This window comes from Tenrec ecaudatus, chromosome 15 (assembly GCF_050624435.1).
Source record: "Tenrec ecaudatus isolate mTenEca1 chromosome 15, mTenEca1.hap1, whole genome shotgun sequence".
Lineage (NCBI taxonomy): Eukaryota > Metazoa > Chordata > Mammalia > Afrosoricida > Tenrecidae > Tenrec > Tenrec ecaudatus.
In genome coordinates, this window is record NC_134544.1 from 56,194,161 (window position 1) to 56,215,361 (window position 21,201).

At 35.9% G+C, this 21,201-nt stretch overlaps 1 protein-coding gene across 2 annotated transcripts in view; it reads left to right on the forward strand.

Moving 5' to 3' along the window:
- ROCK1 (Rho associated coiled-coil containing protein kinase 1) overlaps positions 1-21,201 on the forward strand; it is a 145,852-nt gene that overhangs the window by 71,515 nt on the left and 53,136 nt on the right. For both annotated transcript variants that reach the window (XM_075533091.1, XM_075533092.1), the window contains 5 exons: positions 2,976-3,064; positions 6,776-6,824; positions 11,864-11,999; positions 13,864-13,955; positions 14,056-14,302. In XM_075533091.1, coding sequence (XP_075389206.1) covers positions 2,976-3,064; positions 6,776-6,824; positions 11,864-11,999; positions 13,864-13,955; positions 14,056-14,302 — 613 coding nt within the window. The remainder of the gene's footprint in view (positions 1-2,975; positions 3,065-6,775; positions 6,825-11,863; positions 12,000-13,863; positions 13,956-14,055; positions 14,303-21,201) is intronic.

Consider the following 21,201-nt stretch of genomic DNA (forward strand, 5'->3'; position numbering starts at 1 on the left):
AAATGGGTTTTGGGTCTCGTCTCTACACTCCCTGCCTCATTCACAAAGATATGATTTTTTGTTCTGATGATGCCTGATACCTGATCACTTCGACACCTCGTGATCACACAGGCTGGTGTGCTTCTTCTATGTGGGCTTTGTTGCTTCTCAGCTAGATGGCCGCTTGTTTACCTTCAAGCCTTTAAGACCCCAGACGCTATATCTTTTCATAGCCGGGCACCATCAGCTTTCTTCACCACATTTACTTATTCACCTGCTTTGTCTTCAGCGATTGTGTCGGGAAGATGAGCATCATGGAATGCCAGTTTAATAGAACAAAGTATTCTTGCATTGAGGGAGTACTTGAGTGGAGGCCCAATGTCCATCTGTTAACCTTAATACTAAACCTGTAAATATATGCACATAGATCTATATCCCCATCTTCATTTATAAGTGTATTTACATATGTACATGCCTTTATTTAGACCTCTATATATGCCCTTTGCCTCCTAGTTCTTTGCTCTATTTCCTTTGACTTTCCTCTTGTCCCACTTTCATACTCAGTCTTCATTAATTCCTCTTGGTTAAATTACCCTTGATCACACCCTACCAGGCCTCCTACACCCTCCTCAACACCAATTTGGTTCACTTGTTGTTCCCTTGTCCCTGGGTTTGTAAACACTACTACCTTTTCTCCCACCTTCCCCTCTCCCATGTACTCCTGGTACTGTTGGTCTGTTGTTTTCTCCTCCAAATTGTTCATCCAGCCTATCTTATTTAGACAGACCTGCAGAGATAATAAACCTGCACAAAAACAAGACAGAGAAAAACGGAGCAACAATATAAAACAAAACAATAACGACAACAAACCAATGACAAAAAACAAAGCACAACAAGAAAGAAAAGCTTGTAGTTAGTTCAAGGACTATTTGTTGGCCTTTAGGAGTGTTTTCTAGTCCAGTCTGTTTGTGCACCAAGCCGTGACTCCAAAGTCCACCTTCGGCATTCCCTGGGGAACTCACTGCTCCGTTCCCGTGCTATTCTGTTGCACCCCCTTAATGTTTTGCCTCTTTGTGGCGGGATCAGATTGGGCGCAATTCCCACACTGTTCTCCAATGTTGTCCCCTATAGGGCTATAGGTCAGTGAGGGACGTCAAGACTAAATTTTATTTAAGCAAGTACTTTCATTTTTGTCCTGAGGTACTACTGACCTTCAGCTAATAAGTTGAAAATATATTGGTATTAAAAGTATATTTAAAGGATTGTGTTCTTTGGGCTGATCTTGCTTTGTTTTATGGTGCACATACGGGCTGCCATACGTGAAATTGATTTGATGGCAACTAACAACAGAAACAGGGTTAATAAAAATACATTGGGACTTCAAACAAATATTCCAAAGAACTATATTTTCTCTGGAGTGACCTTGTTTAGTTATGATTGCCCATAAGTATCTGTTAGTGGCTGCTAGTTTATTTATCTTTTGCTCTGGTAGAATCACAGGAGAAGCAAAAAACTTAACCCCTTAAATATAAAATGCAACTAATTTTATTTTCAACTCTTCATTGAGAATCTTCCAATAGAAGTCTTGGTGAATAACTCTGCCCTTGCCCAATATGATGGATGATTTTCAGTTAATATCTTACTGGATACTGACTGCTTCCTCCTACTTACAACTTCAAATTTGCCATCTGCCTCTATGAATTTTTCAAACATCTTTGTAGGATCATCTTCTACCAATGTAAATATTAAATGTTTCCTGGGATTCTTGACTCTCTTCTCATTTGATGTAGGTAAAATCTTGAACGTCCAACAAGCTCTGAGCTTCAAATCTGATTCTTTTTCTCTCTGATTCCTAGACTTCTCCTCTTGATCCTCTCAGTCATCTCCAGTTAGATCATCCTTAACTCACAGTTCTGCTTTCCATATCCCCGCCCAAGCCATTTTTCTTGATCTGTCATCTGGCTTTTGTAATATTACTCTATGTCCTATCTTATTTCTAATCAGTTAAAACCAAACACAGGGTAGAACTGCACTTGTGAGTTTCTAAGACTGTAGCTCTATATGGAAGTAGAAAGCCCCATCTACTCCCGTGGAGTAGTGGGAGGTTTCAGCTGTCCATCTTGCAGTTAGCAGCCTATCAGTTACTAGGTTCTAAATTCTGCTTTCTAATTGACACATATATCCTATTTTATTCCCATAACTGTCTTAAATCTATTCTCTTTGGCCTCAACTGTTTCTAGAGCTTATTAATGGATTTATTTTATCTAGAATTCCATGCTTTGATCCTTTTACCTTACTATTGGAGTGGTATTTCTGAAATCCCATTATGAACACCATTTCCATTCCTAACATGCTTATAAGATGTAAGGTCCTAAACTCCTGTTTCTGCCTTACAAAGATCATGGTCCCACTTAACCTTTTTAAAAGCCTTTGTGTCAGTTGATCTACCTGCTCTGAGACACATGAATTATCACTTCTCAAATATATCTTTTCTTCTACCCCTCTACCTTTTTTTTAACTCATTGTTTTAGGTGAACTGCCTTAATTATATTTGATGAACTGCTTTTCTTAAATCACTTAAATCATTTTCTCTGCTGGGTAAATTTCTCTCAAACATATTAACATCTCCCTGACAGAATTAGAAATAACTTCTCTCCAGAACACTGTATATCACTTATCACATTGTATTAACATTTTTGTTGAATCCTTGGGTCATTATACATTTTATCCCCTCTCACTTCTCTAAATCCCACTATTACTCTCATGAGAAGGGACTAAATCTATTACTTTGTGTACTACTAATGTGTAGCACAATGCCTAACATATATAGTAGCTGCTGAGAAAATGCTTTTTTCAAGTAGTAGAAAATTTCAGACAAAACAAAAAATTGGATTCTAAATGATTCTCCCCTAAAGAGGTATAAAATTTATAACAAACTTGCTATTTTAAAATATTTTATATTTGTAGTAGAATGAGCTATTATTTTTTATTTACAGCAGGAAAGTTTGCAGAAAACAATCTATAAGTTAGAAGAACAGCTACATAATGAAATGCAATTGAAGGATGAGATGGAGCAGAAGTGCAGGTGAGATTTCATTTAATCAGATGTTCTTTTCAGATTAAAATTTGTATAATAAATAGTTACTTTAAAGTTTGCTTCTGTAAAAAGGAGCCCCGTAAACACTGACAAGTAGCTAAAATAAGATGAGATGATAAATTTTGCTATTTATATACATTCACAAAGTGTGTGTTGACTGGAATTGAAAAGTAGTATTTTTGTTGGCATTAGTTACTGATGTATTTTTTCCCAGAACATTTAAAGTACTGGTTTACTTAGCATCTGTTTAATTTGTTTTCTCCCCCATTTACACTAGCTGTCTGAAAAGGCACATTTTACATTAATACGGTGCTGTCTAAGATATAAAATGATAAAGACTGAAGCTCACTAAATCTTTGTGTAGTCTTTCTAATTTCTGTTGTGACTCTCTAGAGCAGTAACTCAGAATACCCTCCCATATTCTAATACTAGTAAGAGCGTATGTATTTATGAAATTATAGCATCAGCAAGATTTAAGTAATCTAGCTTAATGCTAAGTTATTAATTATACTATTTATGGTATTCATGGGTTTAGTAGGTATTATTTAATGAATGAAACACAGAAGTGACATGTAGAATAAGTATTGACAAATGGAATTGGATGTGCTTGCAATTTTGTGGCCAGGGAAAATAAAATTCTCACTTCATGTAGTTCCTAATAGATTAAAGAGTGACTGTAAGTGTATAATATAAACTTTTAAAAAAGCACTTGGAGAAAATCTAGGTAAATAACTGACAGATCCAAGATTAGAGGAGGAATTTATCAGTATGAAATAGAGTAGGCAAATAATGAGTATATATTATTGTACAACTGTTGAAATGTTTTTACATCCAAAAATTATAAACAAAAGACAAATGACACACTATTGCTGGTGATAGTGGTGATGATTTCAAGAATGAATATATAGCCTAAGTTACCTATAATTACATGAAATGGAATTAAAATAAGATGAAACTTTCTATACTGAATTGGTAGATGTTTTCAAAATTAAAACAATACTTGGGTTATAAAAAGCTCTTGTTTTCTCCTTGTTAGAGTTCAGATATTTGATACTCATGTATCCTTTCCATAATAGTTTATCTCATGGACCTGCTAGAACTTCGATTATATCCTTTTTCTTCCAAACAATTCAACACTCTATTTTTCAATTGCATGTCCTATTGACAACCTCTTCTCCCCAAGCAGGGATTGGAAAAAATTGGCTGGAGTAAATAGGCAGATCCGAAACAAACTTTGTCCTAAAGCCTACCTCCACCAGATTGAGATACTCAGTCTATAGGATGAGTCCACTTACATCTAGACTTAATTCTATGCACTTAAATCATGTTAGTTACCTTCATTCATTCAAATAAAAATTTCAGTTTATGTGCCACGTAATGTGCTTGCTAGACATCATGGTAGCATTTGAAACAAGACATGCCTCCTGTCCACATGACCTTGTAATGTAGCAGGGATGCCAAGTAATTATAAATATGACAAGTGTTAAGATAGAGATATTTATACTATTGTCAGAGATTAAAGGGTTAATAGGAATATATTAGAGAAAGAATAGGATAGAGTGAATAGTTGTCCGAAGTCCCTTTGGGCTTGTAAAGCATAAGAGAAAGAAAACCCTAAATGAAGTTGGGAAGGTAGTCAGGGATCTTAGAGGACTGTGTTTTTCACAGTGTAGACTTTAATCAAAGAGTTAAAAAACAAATGGAAAGTTATTCAACTAAAATTACAAATGGTGTGTGTGTGTGTGTAATGTGCTTTGTGAAAAGAACTCTGATAAACTACAGCTTTTTCCTAGCCTGAGACCTGAAGAACTAGATAGCGCTTGACTACCACTACCCATTGTTCAGATTCACTCATTCACCCACCGATACCTAGTTGCTGCCGGCTCACTACAGCCCTATTATAGAATAGGGTAAAACTGCCCCTGTTGGTGTTGGAGACTGTAACTCTTTACTAGGAGGAGAAAGCCCGAGTTCTCATTTGTTCAGAATAGGACCATAATATATGGATACTAATAGAATGGTAGGAAAATGTGTAACGCCTCAAATCCATAAAATATCCAGACTTCCTGGATCAGTTGAGACCAGAGGACTCCTTGAGACTATCTCCCTGAGATAGTCTTTAAATCTTGAACCTGAACTATACCATGAAGTCACCTTTTAGCTACATGACAGATTGGTTTATACGATAGACCATTGTGCTACATCTATATGAGATCACATGGTCAACAGTTACTATCAAATAGAGGGATAATGGGGAGGGAAACGAAATCACTGCAAACAGAACAACCAAAACAGACATTATGACAATGTTGTTCATGCATTGTGAAAAATGTAACCAACATTACTGAACAATTTGTGTAGAAATTGTTGAATGGAAACTTAATCTGTGGTGTACCCTTTCACCAAAAACACAGTAAAATAATATTAAAAAACAAACAAAAAACAATGGTTAATTGATAGCACTTGGAATTTATTCAGCTAAGTAGGAATAAAGAAGGGGAAAATGATGAGTCTGAAATAATTCCCAGGTGATACCATTTACTTCTGGACACTAGAAGAGAAATTGATTTGTTTCGGAGTGGGAATGAGGGTGTGGGAAAGAGGTGGATGTGGAGCAGAGAGAATGTTCATGTTGCCATTCTGAATGAGGCATTTAATGGGACACCCATCTGAAAATACTGCATGTATAGCTCTGGAGCTCAGAATTACCCTTTAGACCATTAATCAATGTCATGACGTTTCATTAAATTAATGTCAGTGTTTTATCCAAGTTACTAAGTGGTGCTTTTACTGATTAGATTTGTTACCTTTCACTTCATTTGCTCAATGGCTAACTTTTGTGTGAGAACCAATATTACATGAGGGAGGGTAGGAATTCTTAATTTTGAATCCATAAACTTCCTAAATGGTCAATGAATAGAATTTGAGAAAAATGTCTTCTCCAAACTTATAGCTGAAATTTACCATTTCCTTCATTTGTGAGCATAGGCAACAATCTAGCTGTTAGCAAGTTTATATGATTTTTTGGTATACATAAAAATAATACAAAAGATAGAAATAAGAGAATTTTGAAATATACCATCTCTAAAGTTCACTGACATTCATCACTTCTGTGAAGTAATTGCCACTAGATCTTGCTATTTTTAATGTATTACTAAGAAACATATATACTTTGGAATTATACATTTTAAAAAGTTATGACCATATTTTAGTATAATTAGTCTCTTTTAATCTCATACATTTTATGTTTAAAAGTATTCTAAGAAAAAACCTTAAAAATATTAGTTACCAGACTACATAATTGATCCATAGCACAATAACTATGGTCAGATGGAAAAATAAGAAATGTGGTTATTGAACAAGAGAAAAGTGGGTGAAGGGAGACATCGGTCAGTGTAAGACATGAAAAAATAATAATTATAAATTATCAAGAGTTCGTGAGAGTGGGTGGGAGAGGGAGGGAAAAAATAAAGAGCTGATACCAAGGGCTCAAGTAGAAAGCAAATGTTTTGAGAATGATGATGTCAACAAATGTACAAATGTGCTTGACACAATGGATGGATGTATGGATTGTGATGAGAGTTGTATGAGCCCCCAATAAAATTATTTTTAAAGAGAGAGAGAGAGAGATGTGGTTATTTAGCTTCTGGGCAGTAAAAAATAAACATATTTCTAACCTATTTGCTTTTGTTTTTACAGAACTTCAAACATAAAACTAGACAAGATAATGAAAGAATTGGATGAAGAGGTAATTTTTCTTTTTGAGATTTTTCTCACTTTACTATTATTGTGTTTCTTAAGAAAATGGCATTTGACCTATTTAGGTTGAGGCATAAAACCAAACTGGATAAATTATAACAAAGTCCTCATCGTGAGACTGCCTGCAGATTTGAGTAATACATACTAGATCAAATGTTTGTTTCCTTTGTATAGTTTTGTTCTAATGGTACATAAATTTCAGTTCTTCAGTGATTCTTAGTAGTTGAAAAGGGAGCAAGAGCTCCTAGAGCTCAGCAGTCGATTCTATAACTAGAGCAGACACAGGTGGACAAATAGGAAAGAAGTGAAAACATGATGAAAATATTTCAAAATGCTTGGCATCTTATGACCAAATGGAATTATTGTAAATTTTAAAAGTATTGATGTTTTTTGTGGTCACCTGGCAAGAAATTGATGTATTATCAGAGAACACCATGGTAACATTTCATGATTTAGTTGTTTGTATACTATATATACTCGAGTAGAAGCCAACCTGAAAATCCGCTGAGGCACCCAATTTTACCACAAAAAACTGAATTTAAAATGTGCCGGAAAACTTGGCTCATACACGATTATATACGGTATACTTAATGAATTTTCATTTATCTTAGCCAACTTGTAGATATCTTTCAACTTTAAGTATGACGGGTTTCTTGAAAATAAACACACACTGCTCTCTTTTTTTTTCCCCCTTCCCCCGCAAACATTTCTTGTAGTGGTAGTTTTAGATAAGCATGTAGTCATCTGGAAAGAGTTAGATAATATTTTACCAACTTGCCCATTGGTCAATTTTTACTTCGTTTAGCACTGTTATGCCACTAAAGTGTTTAGGAAACTCTTTATATAGTCTCCTTTTTTTAGTTCATTTCTAAAATACAAACAAAATTGGAGTGTAATTAGGTTCACTTTGCTCAGAATTCTAAATTTTAAATGGAGGAGATCTTAATTATAAAATTAGAATTATAGTCCTGCTTTCTGAAAGATGGAGTAAGGTAGTTTTTTCTATTCCTTCCACTAAATTCAGCTAACACACATGAGCATTGAATATAAAACAAACATTAAAAGATTATTTTAATATTTATTATTATTATAAGATATATTTGTCCAGAGAAACCAAACAGGAGTGGTGAATCTGGACTTCAACCTCCACGTGGCCAAAATGAGCCACCACTCCCTTTGCCCTACAGGGTAGTATCATAGGCGGCCTGATAAACAAGAAATTGACAGCATTAAATGCTTACATTAGAGAGGAGGAAATATCTAGTTAAATAATCAATACTCCCAGAAAAAAAAAATCAAAATAAACTCAAAAGTAATAGAAAGAGGGGAATAATGTGAAACAGCAATCAGTGAGACTTGAACAGGGATACACTATGTGGGAGAAACTAATTGAAAAAATAATAAAATTGACAGACCTCTAATAAAACCAACAAAGAACAATATGAAATGTCAAGGTTGAACCAAGGTATCTACTACATACTCTACTACAACATCAAAAGAGTCATACGAATACTATGAATAATTATAATAGCAGGTAATACCCAGATTTCTAATGAATTCCATTGCTAAGTTTGATTTTAAGTAGAATTTGTATGTAAAGATTACATCGCTGTATCACTTGAGGCAGAAAATGCATTGGACAAAATTCAACCCCCACACATGACAGAATTTTTCAAAAATCTTTACTTGATAAAGAGCATCTATATAAAATCTATAGTTCACTTTATCTTAATAGTTCATTTTATCCCTCTAAGATAAAAAACAAGGCAAGGATGTTCATTCTCACCACCATAAATTCATCTACTTTGAGATGAAAAAACTCAAGAAAAGGAAATGAAACATCAGAAAGGAGCTCTGTATGTGGATGATATGATTATTTATATAGAAAAATCACAAATTTACATTAAAAACTTAGCAAAGTCACTTGATAAAAAAAATGAAAGCTATAAAAAGATGTTGAAATTCTATATGCTAGCAATAAATGTAAAAATTAAATTTTTAGATAAAATATCATTTGCCCCAAGGGCTCATGAGGGAGGGGAGAGCGGGGACGGTGGGGGAAAAAAAAAGAGGACCTGATGCAAAGGGCTTAAGTGGAGAGCAAATGCTTTGAAAATGGTTAGGGCAAAGAATGTAGAATGTGCTTTATACAATTGATGTATGTATATGTATGGATTGTGATAAGAGTTGTATAAGCCCCTGATAAAATGTTTTCTAAAAAATCATTTGCCCCAAAGCAATTGAAATCTTTGAACAAATATATGCAAGATTTTTATGATGAAAACTACAAAATACTGCTGAGAAATTAAAATCTGAATAAATGTAAAAAAAAGAAAGGAAGATGAATGGAAACAAGGAATGTGGGGAAGAATCTGGAAAACTAAGATACATTATATGGATGTCAATCAATTGCATGAGACAAATGTGTATGGATAGTTAAGGAAAAATGAATCTGCCCCGTAAACCTTTACTCAATTAACAATAAGTTTTTTAAAAATTAAAATACAATAACTTTTAAAAATTGAATAAATGTAGAGAGAATGGTATTCATGGATTGGATACTCATTATAGGCAATGGGATTATCATAAGCAATGGGATTATACTGGGGGGAAGGGAGAGCAAACTTCAGAACTGCAAATACTGTGTGAATTCACTTACGTAACATTCTGAAAATAACACAGTTATAGAGATGGAGAACTGATTCACGAATGCCTGATGAGATAGAGATGCTGAGGGATTGGAAAGCTATGGCTTTAAAGGAGATCATTGTGGGGACAGAATAGCTGTGTATTTTGATTGTAGTTACTTAAATCTACATGTGATAAAATGACATAACTATGCATGCTTTAGACCAATGTCAATTTCCTGATCGTGCTTTTATTACTACAGTATAAGTGTTGGTGAAAACTGAGAGACATGGGCACTCTGTACTATTATTCTTGCAACTTCTTGCATAGATAACGGTTATTTCAAAATTAAAAGTTAAACATAAATAAAAAATTGAGATAGATAAAATATTAGATGATCCATGTAAAGTTTTTCCTAAGTCTGTCCTTTAAGCATCCTAAAGAGATGCTTTTACTTAAGATAGGAAAGCCAAGAAGAATATACCTTAAAAAGAGGGTTTGGGGGGTAGAATCTTAAGGATAAAATGCTGTATCACTATTACACTATTGGGTCCTTTTGATCAATGATCCAATAGATGGGTTCCAATGAAAATGAGTAAAAATATTGAATAGAATTTTAAATTCCTGTAGAAATCAGACTTGCTGGTGAGATGGGGATTGGGTGTAAAGGGGACCCAAATCTGCTGCTCTGAACCAAACTTTAACTCTTGAACTGAAACTCCCATGAAATCATATCTAAATTGCTTAGTATAAATAGTCAAAAATGTATGCCTTGAGTATTACATTCATTTAAAGAATTTTATGAGGTCAAATTGACAATCAAACCAGAACCAAATTCACTGACATTGAATTGATGCTGACTCAGAAATCCTGAATTTGAACTACTGACCTTGTGGTTAGCACCCATGTTTACCTGACAGACACCACCACTAGAGAAAAGGTTTAGGGGAAAGAGAGTCTAAATTAATGATGGTGAAACAATACAAGTTGAACTGGTGAGAATAGTGACACAAGGCAAAGAAATTAACCAAGGCAATTGAACTGTATAGAAAGTGTTGAATGTGTATAGGCTTTGTTGTGCATATTTTCTCCAAAAAGAAAAGGAAACATTAAAAACAGGATCTACAGATAGTGATAATTCAACAAAAAATAAAATTTTTCACGTGTTAAAATTTTGCAAATATTTTTCTGTAACTCTCTCCTGCCCTGTAGATTCTTTTTCTGAAATAAGTAAAACCCTTTTTTATTTTTAATATACATTTAAAAAATAAAGAAACGGAGAATTAAGGAAGAGAGAGGAAACAACAAAAATGCACTGTTTATTGTGCAACCTGTAGTACCATTTGAGCTTTGCATAATTGATTATCAAATATATAATTATAATGTACTCCTTTAATATTTTATACTTTAAATTTAGGTAAGTACAGTAAGGTTAATTTGATGGAGTATCATGTGTTGTACTAATAGAACTTGATTCATAAAGATCATTTTAAAATTAAGATTTGTAGCAGTGGTTCTGAACCTATGGGTCGTGACCCCTTTACAGTGGTCGCCCAATTTACAGCAGTAGCAAAATTACAGTTATGAAGTAGCAATGAAAATAATTTTATGGTGGGGGTTGCCACAACATGAGGAACTGTATGTATTAAAGTGTCGTGGCATTAGGAAGGTTGAGAACTACTGATTTATAGGATTTCTCTTTTTTTGTCCCGGAACAAATTTTTTGTTGTTTTTTTAAAAATCTTTTTATTGGGGGCTCGTACAACTCTTATCACAATCCATACGTACATCTATTGTGTCAAGCACATTTGTACATTTGTGCCCTCATCATAGAATATATCTTTTGATTTTTTTCAGGTACATTTGTACATTTATTACCCTCATCCTCAAAACATTTGCTTTCTACTTGAGCCCTTGGTATCAGCTCCTCATTTTTCCCCCTCCCTCTCTGCCCCACTTCCCACATGAACCCTTGAAAATTGATAAATTATTATTATTTTTACATGTCTTATGCTCTCCGACATCTCCCTTCACCCAGAAAAAGTTTTTATTGATTCAAAAATCTTTGAAATTTTTATTATCTATCTTATAGAACAAGGGACTTCACACTGTCTTCTTATAAGGCAAATTAATGCTATTATTATCGTTAGGAGAGTCTGTCTGATTTTCAAACAAAAAAATTCATCTCAAATTCTAATTTTGAAAACAAATTTGAAGACAAAGTATCATATATACTCAAGTATAAGCCGACCCGAATATCAGCTGAGGCACCTAATTGTACCACAAATGCTGCATTTTAAAATGTGCTGAAAAACTCGACTTATACATGAGTATATATGGTAATAAATAAATGAGAAAGAATATTAATGGCAAGGTTAAATTTTGTCCTTACGATCTCAGGGGAATCAAAGAAGAAATCTAGAATCTACAGTGTCTCAGATAGAGAAAGAGAAAATGTTGCTACAACATCGAATTAATGAGTACCAAAGAAAAGCTGAGCAGGAAAATGAAAAAAGGAGAAATGTAGAAAATGAAGGTAAGTTGTTACTTCTTTTTAAAAACTTCAGAATTTTATCTGACACTGACTGTCCTTGAGGGCCTTGTCATGAGATTGTCTTAAATGCAGTGCCTGCCATAATCCTATCACACAGCTCCAGAAAAATACCCTGACCCCCAAGATTAATTTATAACGTTAAATTTGGTGGTAAATGGTGTTTCAGTTGTATCAAGGGGGCTTCAAAAGGTTCATGGGAAAACTCCATTATCTTTTTATTTCATTTTTCCATGAATTTTTTGAAGCCCCCTCTACAGTAGTAATTCTCAACTTCGTGTGCATATTAGAAGTTCCTGGCAGCTTTAAAGCATACTAAAGCCAGACAAGTGGTGGTACTGATGCCCAGATCTCAGAAGATCTAAATTAATTTATCTTTTGGAGGGACAGTCCCAATTTTTAACAATTTTTCCCGCATCCTGCGGCGTTTTTTAAAAGTCCCAATTTTTGGAAAGAATGCACGACAAGCTAGGGCATACTGTTTTCGGCTGCCATGTGGCTATTTCGCCAGGAAATGAGTTTTATCAATGGTGTCCCTCTTTACCAGTGTTGCTCTAGATATGTGGTTTAGTCATCAGAATTTTTACGTACTCTCTGGGCGATTATAACAAGCAGCCACTGTGAAAGCCACTCATTAGACTATAATGAGCTTTACTAGTGTTAAACATATATTTAAAATAGCTTCCTACATCCCTTGATCTAGTTATTTCACTTCTAGATTTATATACAAAGCTGTCATAGCATCGTTTAAAATAGAAAAAATTGTGACAACATTAATACAATGATAAAATAAATTGTAATACATTTATATTATAGAATCTTTTGTAGCTTATAAAAATAAACATCTCTTTAGATATTGTTATAACAAAGAATCTTTAAGATCTTTAAGTGACAAAACAAAGTACAGATCACTTGTTTGTAAAAGGACTGCTTATCTATTTGTATATAAGGATATTAATATATTTAAATGGATTGACATATATATGACTATATTTTTGTAGATAACAGTAGGAGTACATAGACTGTCGAAGTAGGTACTCAAAAATTAGTAATAGTTGTTGCTGGGAAGGAAAACTAGTTGGAGATGGCACAGGGACTGAGAGATAGTATGAAAGGAAGAAAATTTATTCTACACCGATAAGAACCTTTTGAATTTTGTATCCTCTTAAAAATATATAACTATTCAGTGAATAAACTATTAAAAAATAAACACACCATTTCCTCTTATCTGACCTGGTTAGTTTCCAATTATCAAGTTATTATGCCCAAATAAGCTATATGTAAAAAATGGAGGATGACCACATCAAATCACAAAATGGAGGCTTACTACCTGATCACATAACTGCCAAATTACATCATTGTGTAACTGTTAGATTAATGTCATTACACTGTCATGGCCCAACCAAGTTGGCATATAACCTTAATCATCACAGCTAACATTACTCTTGCCTTGTGATTCAGGGTTCATACTGCTAGACATACATTATTAATATGCAAAATAGTCATGATATGTTTTTACTATTCTAATGAATGCAAAATAACATGATGAGAAAGTAATAAGTGAGGAGTATAATAATAAAACTAGCTTTATAATATTTCACTAATACCTTGGCTTTGTTAAGGAAACAAAAATTTAGAACTTCAATAGAAATAAATTGGATTTTGTACTCTGTATTATAAAGCAGTGCTCTACTATGGAGAATGAGTATAAGTACTTCCAAGATGAAATCTAGGTTTGGGAACTGGAGTGAACCTAATGTGCTAGACTAGTGACCTCTAAGTAACTTTTGTTTTTTAAAGGGGATTTGTTTTTCCCTATTAATTAATATATCTCAACTTCATTTTCTAGTTTCTACTTTAAAGGATCAGTTAGAAGACTTAAAGAAAGCAAGTCAGAATTCACACCTTGCTAATGAGAAATTGGCACAATTACAAAAGCAGGTAAGTTTCTTAAATGAGGTTTCTTTATTTTTTATTATAATTAAAATAAGCTTGGTCATATTTTGGTCAAAAATCTCTTTCTTGCTTTTTTTTTAAATAGCTAGAAGATGCCAATGATTTACTTAGAACAGAATCCGACGCTGCTGTAAGATTAAGGAAAAGTCACACAGAGATGGGCAAGTCAATTAATCAGCTAGAGTCCCTGAACAGAGAATTGCAGGAGAGAAATAGAGTTTTAGAGAACTCCAAGACACAGACAGACAAGGATTACTACCAGTTGCAAGCTGTGTTAGAAGCTGAACGAAGAGACAGAGGCCATGATTCCGAGATGATTGGAGATCTTCAAGGTAATACCTTTTTTATCATATCACGGGTAAAGCAGAAACGATTGGGATTTCTTCTCAAGATAATGCATGTACTTGTGTCACTATAATTTCTTAATATTCGTCGACACTCCTGTAAACTAGATGATATGGACATTTTTCTATTTCACAGCCAAATTAACTGAAAATATAATTTTAAAATTTTCCGAGTTCATCATTATTAAAGAAATAGAATACCATTGTGGATAAAGAATTAGGTGATTGGATAACGATTAGAGAAATTTTCTTTTTTCATCTAAAAGGAGGAACAGTAATAGTGAATAAAAACCCTCTTTAATAAAATTTAAGCCTTGTTAAACAGCTGGGCTGAAAACCTCTCAAACTAGACAAAGAAATTCCAAAAATATTAAATGGTAATAAAAATATCATTTTGGGTTTTTTTTTAATATGCCTGCTTCTACCCACTAGTGTTTGTCTTATTTGCTTTTGTTCTCTCCTCATCTAAGAGGATTCTGATAGGCAGAGACAGTTCAAACTGCCTAATCAGAACATGTAGGTATGGAAGTTGCCTAATCTCTTGGGGGTTCATGTTAGCCTTAATCACAGGATGGGAACAAAATCTGGGGTCTCCTGGGGCTTGATGATTAGCTGTAGTTCTGTGGAGAAAGGTCAGGGTCAGTTTCTGTGACTGTGGAAACGGAAATTAAGAGCTCCTGGTGGTTGGTTGGTTCTTTACTGAAGAGGGTTTTGCAATCTTTTTCTCAAAGACTAGGCTTAAAATAGACCTGAATATAATCAGGAGAATAACCTCTTATATGTATTAGGAAAGCCAGTACTTGACTTTCCTTAATTGCTTTCTCAGTCCTTTTGTATTAGCTTTGTGAAAGTCATTTTATCTCTTTTCTTCATCTGTAAGTCAAGGGATTTAGGTTAGATTACCCTTATAAATCCTTCTCATTCTAAGATCCTTTAAATCTGTGATCTGGGTCTGATTGAGCTGCTTTGCAAAGATATAGGCCATTATGTATGAGCTCAGCCAAGCAGTGTGTTTTAATTGACAGCTATTTTTTCAGGTATGAATGAAGTGAAAAAAAATGCATGGTGTTGATTAGTTTACCCTTTTTCAGTACTCCTTTTAAGGTTTAATTTTTATATGTGAATCAATGTTCATATACACTAAAACATACACATAACTGCATCTCAACATAAAAAGTTGCATTGTGGTAAAAATCTCACAACTTTTACTTTAGCAAAAGGTCCATAAGAACTTTCTAATCCTTGAAGTTTGCATTTGTTGTTAGACTTGCGATGCTGGGCTTCTGGCAGTCGTGCTTGTCATTCCCTAACTTAATATACTTTGTGTACACAAAGGGATAACAGCCTCTCATTATGTATGAGAAATCACTTCTGAATGATAACTAGATAGTCGATATTTTAGGCTTTCTTATTTTATTTCTTTGACTCTTTATTTTAGGCTTTCTGGTAGACATACAATCTCTGCCTCATATTCACCTTGATTTATTTTTACAACCCTTTAAAACACTAAAAAAACAAACACTTTGGCAACTAGGCTGAATAGAAACAGGCTAGAGGCTGAAGTTAGCTTCACTTTGAACTAATCAATAAGACCAATAGTGAGAAAGTAAGCTTCCAAAAGTTCAGGCCATAGAGACTTAATGAAAATGAATGGGGAAATATGAAAATATCATGGAGTTCAATTTTTAGCTGAAACAGTACACTCTTCATCTAAATAAATATAACCATGACTTTTCTAACTAAACTGGGAAATGTTAAGTTCTGTGTTAAAATTAAATATTTTCAAAATAGGTGTATTTCAACTATTGTTTGAATGATTTCTTAACTTAGTGTGTTTTTTTTAAATTGGCCCATGTACATATATATATTTATTTGGAATCATTCTTTTTTTCTTTTTTAATCATTTTATTGGGGGCTTGTACACTATTATCACAATCCATACATCCATTCATTGTGTCAATCACATTTGTACATTTGTTGCCGCCATCATTCTCCAAACATTCGCTTCCTTAACTTTGTGTTTTGGGAAATGCAAACATATGCTAACATAGAATGTCCCCTGTGTGTCCCTCATCTAGCTTCAATAATCATTCGTGCCCAGTCTTAGTTCATGGATTAGTCTTATCCTCTTCTCCATAACCTACTGACACTACGTGATTTTGAGGAAATGTCAAATTGGGACACTTCTTCTGGGGAAAAAAACATAACCCCAGTATCATTTCACCTGGAAAAGTTGGCCTTTACTATTGTAAAATATCTAGTGATACAAAATAATAATAATTTATAAATTATCAAGTGTTCATGAAGGAGAGGAGAGCGGGGAGGGAGAGGGAAAAATGAGCTGTTATCAAGGGCTCAAGTAGAAAGCATGTGCTTTGAGAATGATGATGGCAACAAATGTACAAATGTGCTTGACACAATGGGTGGATGTGTGGATTGTGATAAGAATTGTACGAGCCCCCAATAAAATAATTTAAAAAATATCTAGTGACTGCTCTTGGTTTCTCCACCAAGGTCCTTCATTTGCTCTGTTTGCATTTTTTTTGTTCAAATTAGGTTCCCATCAAGGTCCACACATTTCATTTCATTAATATGCCTCCAAAATTTCTTTTTGTTTCTTCTAGATTGTTGTTTATAGTTGAAGAGACCAAACCTTTTTGTCTCACTGATTATCTTCCACTCTGAGTTTTGCTGATTTTATCCCCTAGTGTCCTTTATCTTGTCGTATGTCCTGTTGTGCTTTAAACTGGTAATTAAATCTAGAAGCTTGATATGCTTTGGTAGGTTTTGGGCAAGTATGCTTCGTAAATAGTGTTGTATGGACCCAGAGACACACAAAGTCCTGGTGCTTCTTTCTCTCTGTGATGTTAGTAACCATCATTGTTGAGTCAAGTTTTTAAGGGCTTGCGATGGTGATCATCCATATTTTTCATTTTTTTCTTCGTTTGTAATGAACAGTATTATAAAAAGAAATTGTTTCTCTTCAGAAATATCAAGTTTTCCATTTACTTGTTGAAGCCCCCTTATACTCGACCCTTATCCTTTCTCAGTTTTCAAGAGTTACTTCCCCAGCATTCTCCAAAGGTGGCCATGATCTTTTCATCTATTTTTTTTCACAACCTGCCTTTCCTCTATAAACTGTACCTCAAGGTAACTTTATAGTTGATGAGAAATGATTTCTCTTTAAAATAGTGTGGTTATGAGAATGACACAGGACTAGACATTTCATTCTTTTGTATATAAGATTGCCACTAGTTGGCGCCTATGCTCAGTGCAGCTTGCAATGAGCCCTCTGTAGTGTTCTTACTTTTGCTCACTTGAAGTCAGTGGGAACTTCTTGTAGTTTTATACTACCTGAGGTCATCTCAGTGCTTTTGGGTACACATAAATTGTTCAGTACTATTTTCTGTCCTAGACACAGAGTCACCATTCTTTAATGATAAGGATATGGGACCATAATCTTAAGTGCTGTCGGTAGGATTTTATAATGAATGAAGGTAGAAAATACTTCCTTTTCTTTCTTTTTAGAGAAAATACAAGGGGATAACCCCCCCAAACCCGGATTCCCTACCACCCTCCCCCAAGCTATGTATTTAATTATATATATATTTTTTACAAAACAACCATATCACCTTCAAAGTCCTCTTCGTTACATTTTAAAACACTTGTCAAATCTGTGATTCCATTCTTGGAAACAGTTTCCAATTCATCTGTTTGGATGGCTGACAGCATCTTCCTCGTTTTTTCTTCACTTCTTCTGTGTCTTCAAATCCCTGTGCTCTTCATTCACGGAAACAAAAAGAGGTTGCACAGAGCGAGGTCAGGTGAGTCAGGTGCGTGCAGCAAGAGAGGCATGCTGGTTTTTTGCCAGAAACTCGCACACTGAGATGGCTGTGTGAGCAGGTTCATTCTCGTGGTGCAAAACCAGTTTCCCATTTGGCCTTTCTCTAAAATAATGTGACATCTGGCCATCCAAATTAGGCCTTTTTTTTGGCACACACTATTACACATCTTTTCAGAACCTCTAAATAGAAAGCGTGATTAACAGTCTCACATAGTGGAATGAACTCCAAATGCACCAAGAATCGACATTTTTGTCTATGCAGGAAGTTGATGGACGTCCAGAACAAGGCTGGTTATCAATTGACATTTTACCTTTTTTGAAAAAAGAAAACCACCCGTACCCTTGAGTTTTTCCCATGGTACTATCATTGTAAACTGTGTTCAACATCACAAGAGTTTCTGTGACATTTTTCCCGAGCAGGAAACAAAATTTCATGGCTGCACGCTATTCTCTTAAATTGGCCATCACAGAAAACTATGTTTGGGTGAAATTGATTTTACAGGGAAAGAAAAATGTACCTGTGACCAGAGAGAACCTTCCCAGGCAACTTCACTGGGTGTACTGACTCAGCGTAAGTTGCTCATTGCTCGCCTAGAAGGAAAATTACATAGGGTGAAAACTGTGCAAGTCCGGTTTTGGGGGTTACCATCTTTTACATCATCAATTTCAATGGATAGATTCAGTCTTTTGTTCTGCTAGCCATAGTCATTGCCATCAAGTCGATTCCAGCTTCATAATGACTCCATAGGGCAGTGTAGAACTGGCTGTGGGTTTCCAAGACTATCAATCTTGACTGGCACATCACCCTACCCTGGAGTGGGTAGTGGTGGAGCTGCCGACGTCGTGTTTAGCAGCCCACTGCATAGCCCAGGTCCCACCAGGGCTCCCCTCCGCTAGCAGGATGATTTAGTAAGGTTTAATTTCCAGGTTAGTTTTAAAGGCTTTTGTTTTTTTCTCGTTTGTTTGTTGTTTTTCTTTTTAAAAAAAAACAACACATTTTATTAGGGGCTCATACAACTCTTATCACAATCTATACATATACATACATCAGTTGTATAAAGCACATCTATACATTCTTTGCCCTAATCATTTTCAAAGCATTTGCTCTCCACTTAAGCCCTTTGTATCAGGTCCTCTTTTTTTCCCCCTCCCTCCCCGCTTTCCCTTCCCTCATGAGCCCTTGATAATTTTTAGATTGTTATTTTGTCATATCTTTCCCTATCCGGAGTCTCCCTTCACCCCCTTCTCTGTTATCCATCTCCCAGGGAGGAGGTCACATGTAGATCCTAGTAATCGGTTCCCCCTTTCCAACCCACTCACCCTCTACTCTCCCAGTATCGCCCCTCACACCCCTGGTCCTGAAGGTATCATCCACCCTGGATTCCCTGTGTCTCCAGCTCCTATATGCACCAGTGTACAACCTCTGCTCTATCCAGTCTTGCAAGGTAGAATTCGGATCATGGTAGTTGGGGGGGAGGAAGCACCCAGGAACTGGGGGGAAAGCTATATTCTTCATCGGTACTATATCGCACCCTGACTGACTCATCTCCTCCCCTAAACCCTTCTTGAGGGGATCTCCAGTGGCCGACAGATGGGCTTTGGGTCTCCACTCTGCACTTTCCCCTTCATTCACTATGGTATTTTTTTTTTTTTGCATGATGCCTTATACCTGGTCCCTTTGGCACCTCGTGATCGCACAGGCTGGTGTGCTTCTTCCATGTGGGCTTTGTTGCTTCTGAGCTAGATGGCCGCTTGTTTACCTTCAAGCCTTTAAGATCCCAGATACTATCTCTTTTGATAGCCGGGCACTGTCAGCTTTCTTCGCCACATTTGCTTATGTACCCGTTTGTCCTCAGCGATCATATCATGGAGGTGTGAACAATGATATGATTTTTTGTTCTTTGATGCCTGATAACTGATCCCTCTGGAACCACGTGATCACACAGGCTGGTGTGTTCTTCCATGTGGGCTTTGTTGCTTCTGAGCTAGATGGCCACTTGTTCACCTTCAAGCCTTTAAGACCCCAGACGCTGTCTCTTTTGATAGCTGGGCACCATCAGCTTTCTTCACCATATTTGCTTGTTCACCCGCTTTGGCTTTAGCGGTTGTGTCGGGAGGGTGAGCATCATAGAATGCCAGTTTAATAGAAGAAAGTATTCATGCATTGAGGCGGTGCTTGAGTAGAGGCCCAAGGTCCTTCCGCCACCTTAATACTAAACCTATAAAATAGGCACATAGATCTATTTCCCCATCCTCATATATATTGCATGTACATGTCTTTGTCTAGACCTCTATAAATGCCCTTTGCCTCCTAGCTCTTTCCTCTATTTCCCTTGACCTTCCTCCTGCCCCACTAGCATGCTCCGTCCCCACCTGGGTTACAGCTATACCTCTTCGTTACGTTACCTTACCCTTGAACATTTCCAGCCAGGCCTGCCACTCCCCCCTCACCACCAATTTGGATCCCATGTTGTTCCCTTGTCCCTGGGTTTGTTAACATCACTTCCTTACCCCCCACCTCCCCCTATCCCAAGTCCCCCCGGAACTGTCGGTCCCGTTGTTTCTCCTCCAGATAGTTCATCCAGCCTATCTTATTTAGACAGACCTGTGGAGATAATAACATGCACAAAAACAAGACAGAGGGAAACAAAGCAACAATATACAACAAAACAACAACAAACCACTGACAATGAACAACAAAAAAAAGCACCTCAAGAAAGAAAAGTTTGTAGTTAGTTCAAGGATCGTTCGTTGGCCCTTAGGAGTGTTTTCCAGTCCAGTGTGTTGGGGCACCACGCCCTGGCCCCAAAGTCCACCCCCAGCATTTCCTGGGGACCCCACCACCCCATTCTCCTGCTGTTCTGCTGCACGCCCCCAGCGCTTCACCTTAGTGTGGTGGGATCAGGTCAGGTGCAATTCCCACACTGTGTCTCTGGTGCTGTCCCCTGTAGTGCCATGGGTTAGTGAGGGGCATCATGTCTCATAGTGGGGCCAGCCATGTTGTCCTCTCTGTGGACTGGCTGCTCCAATCAGGAACATCATC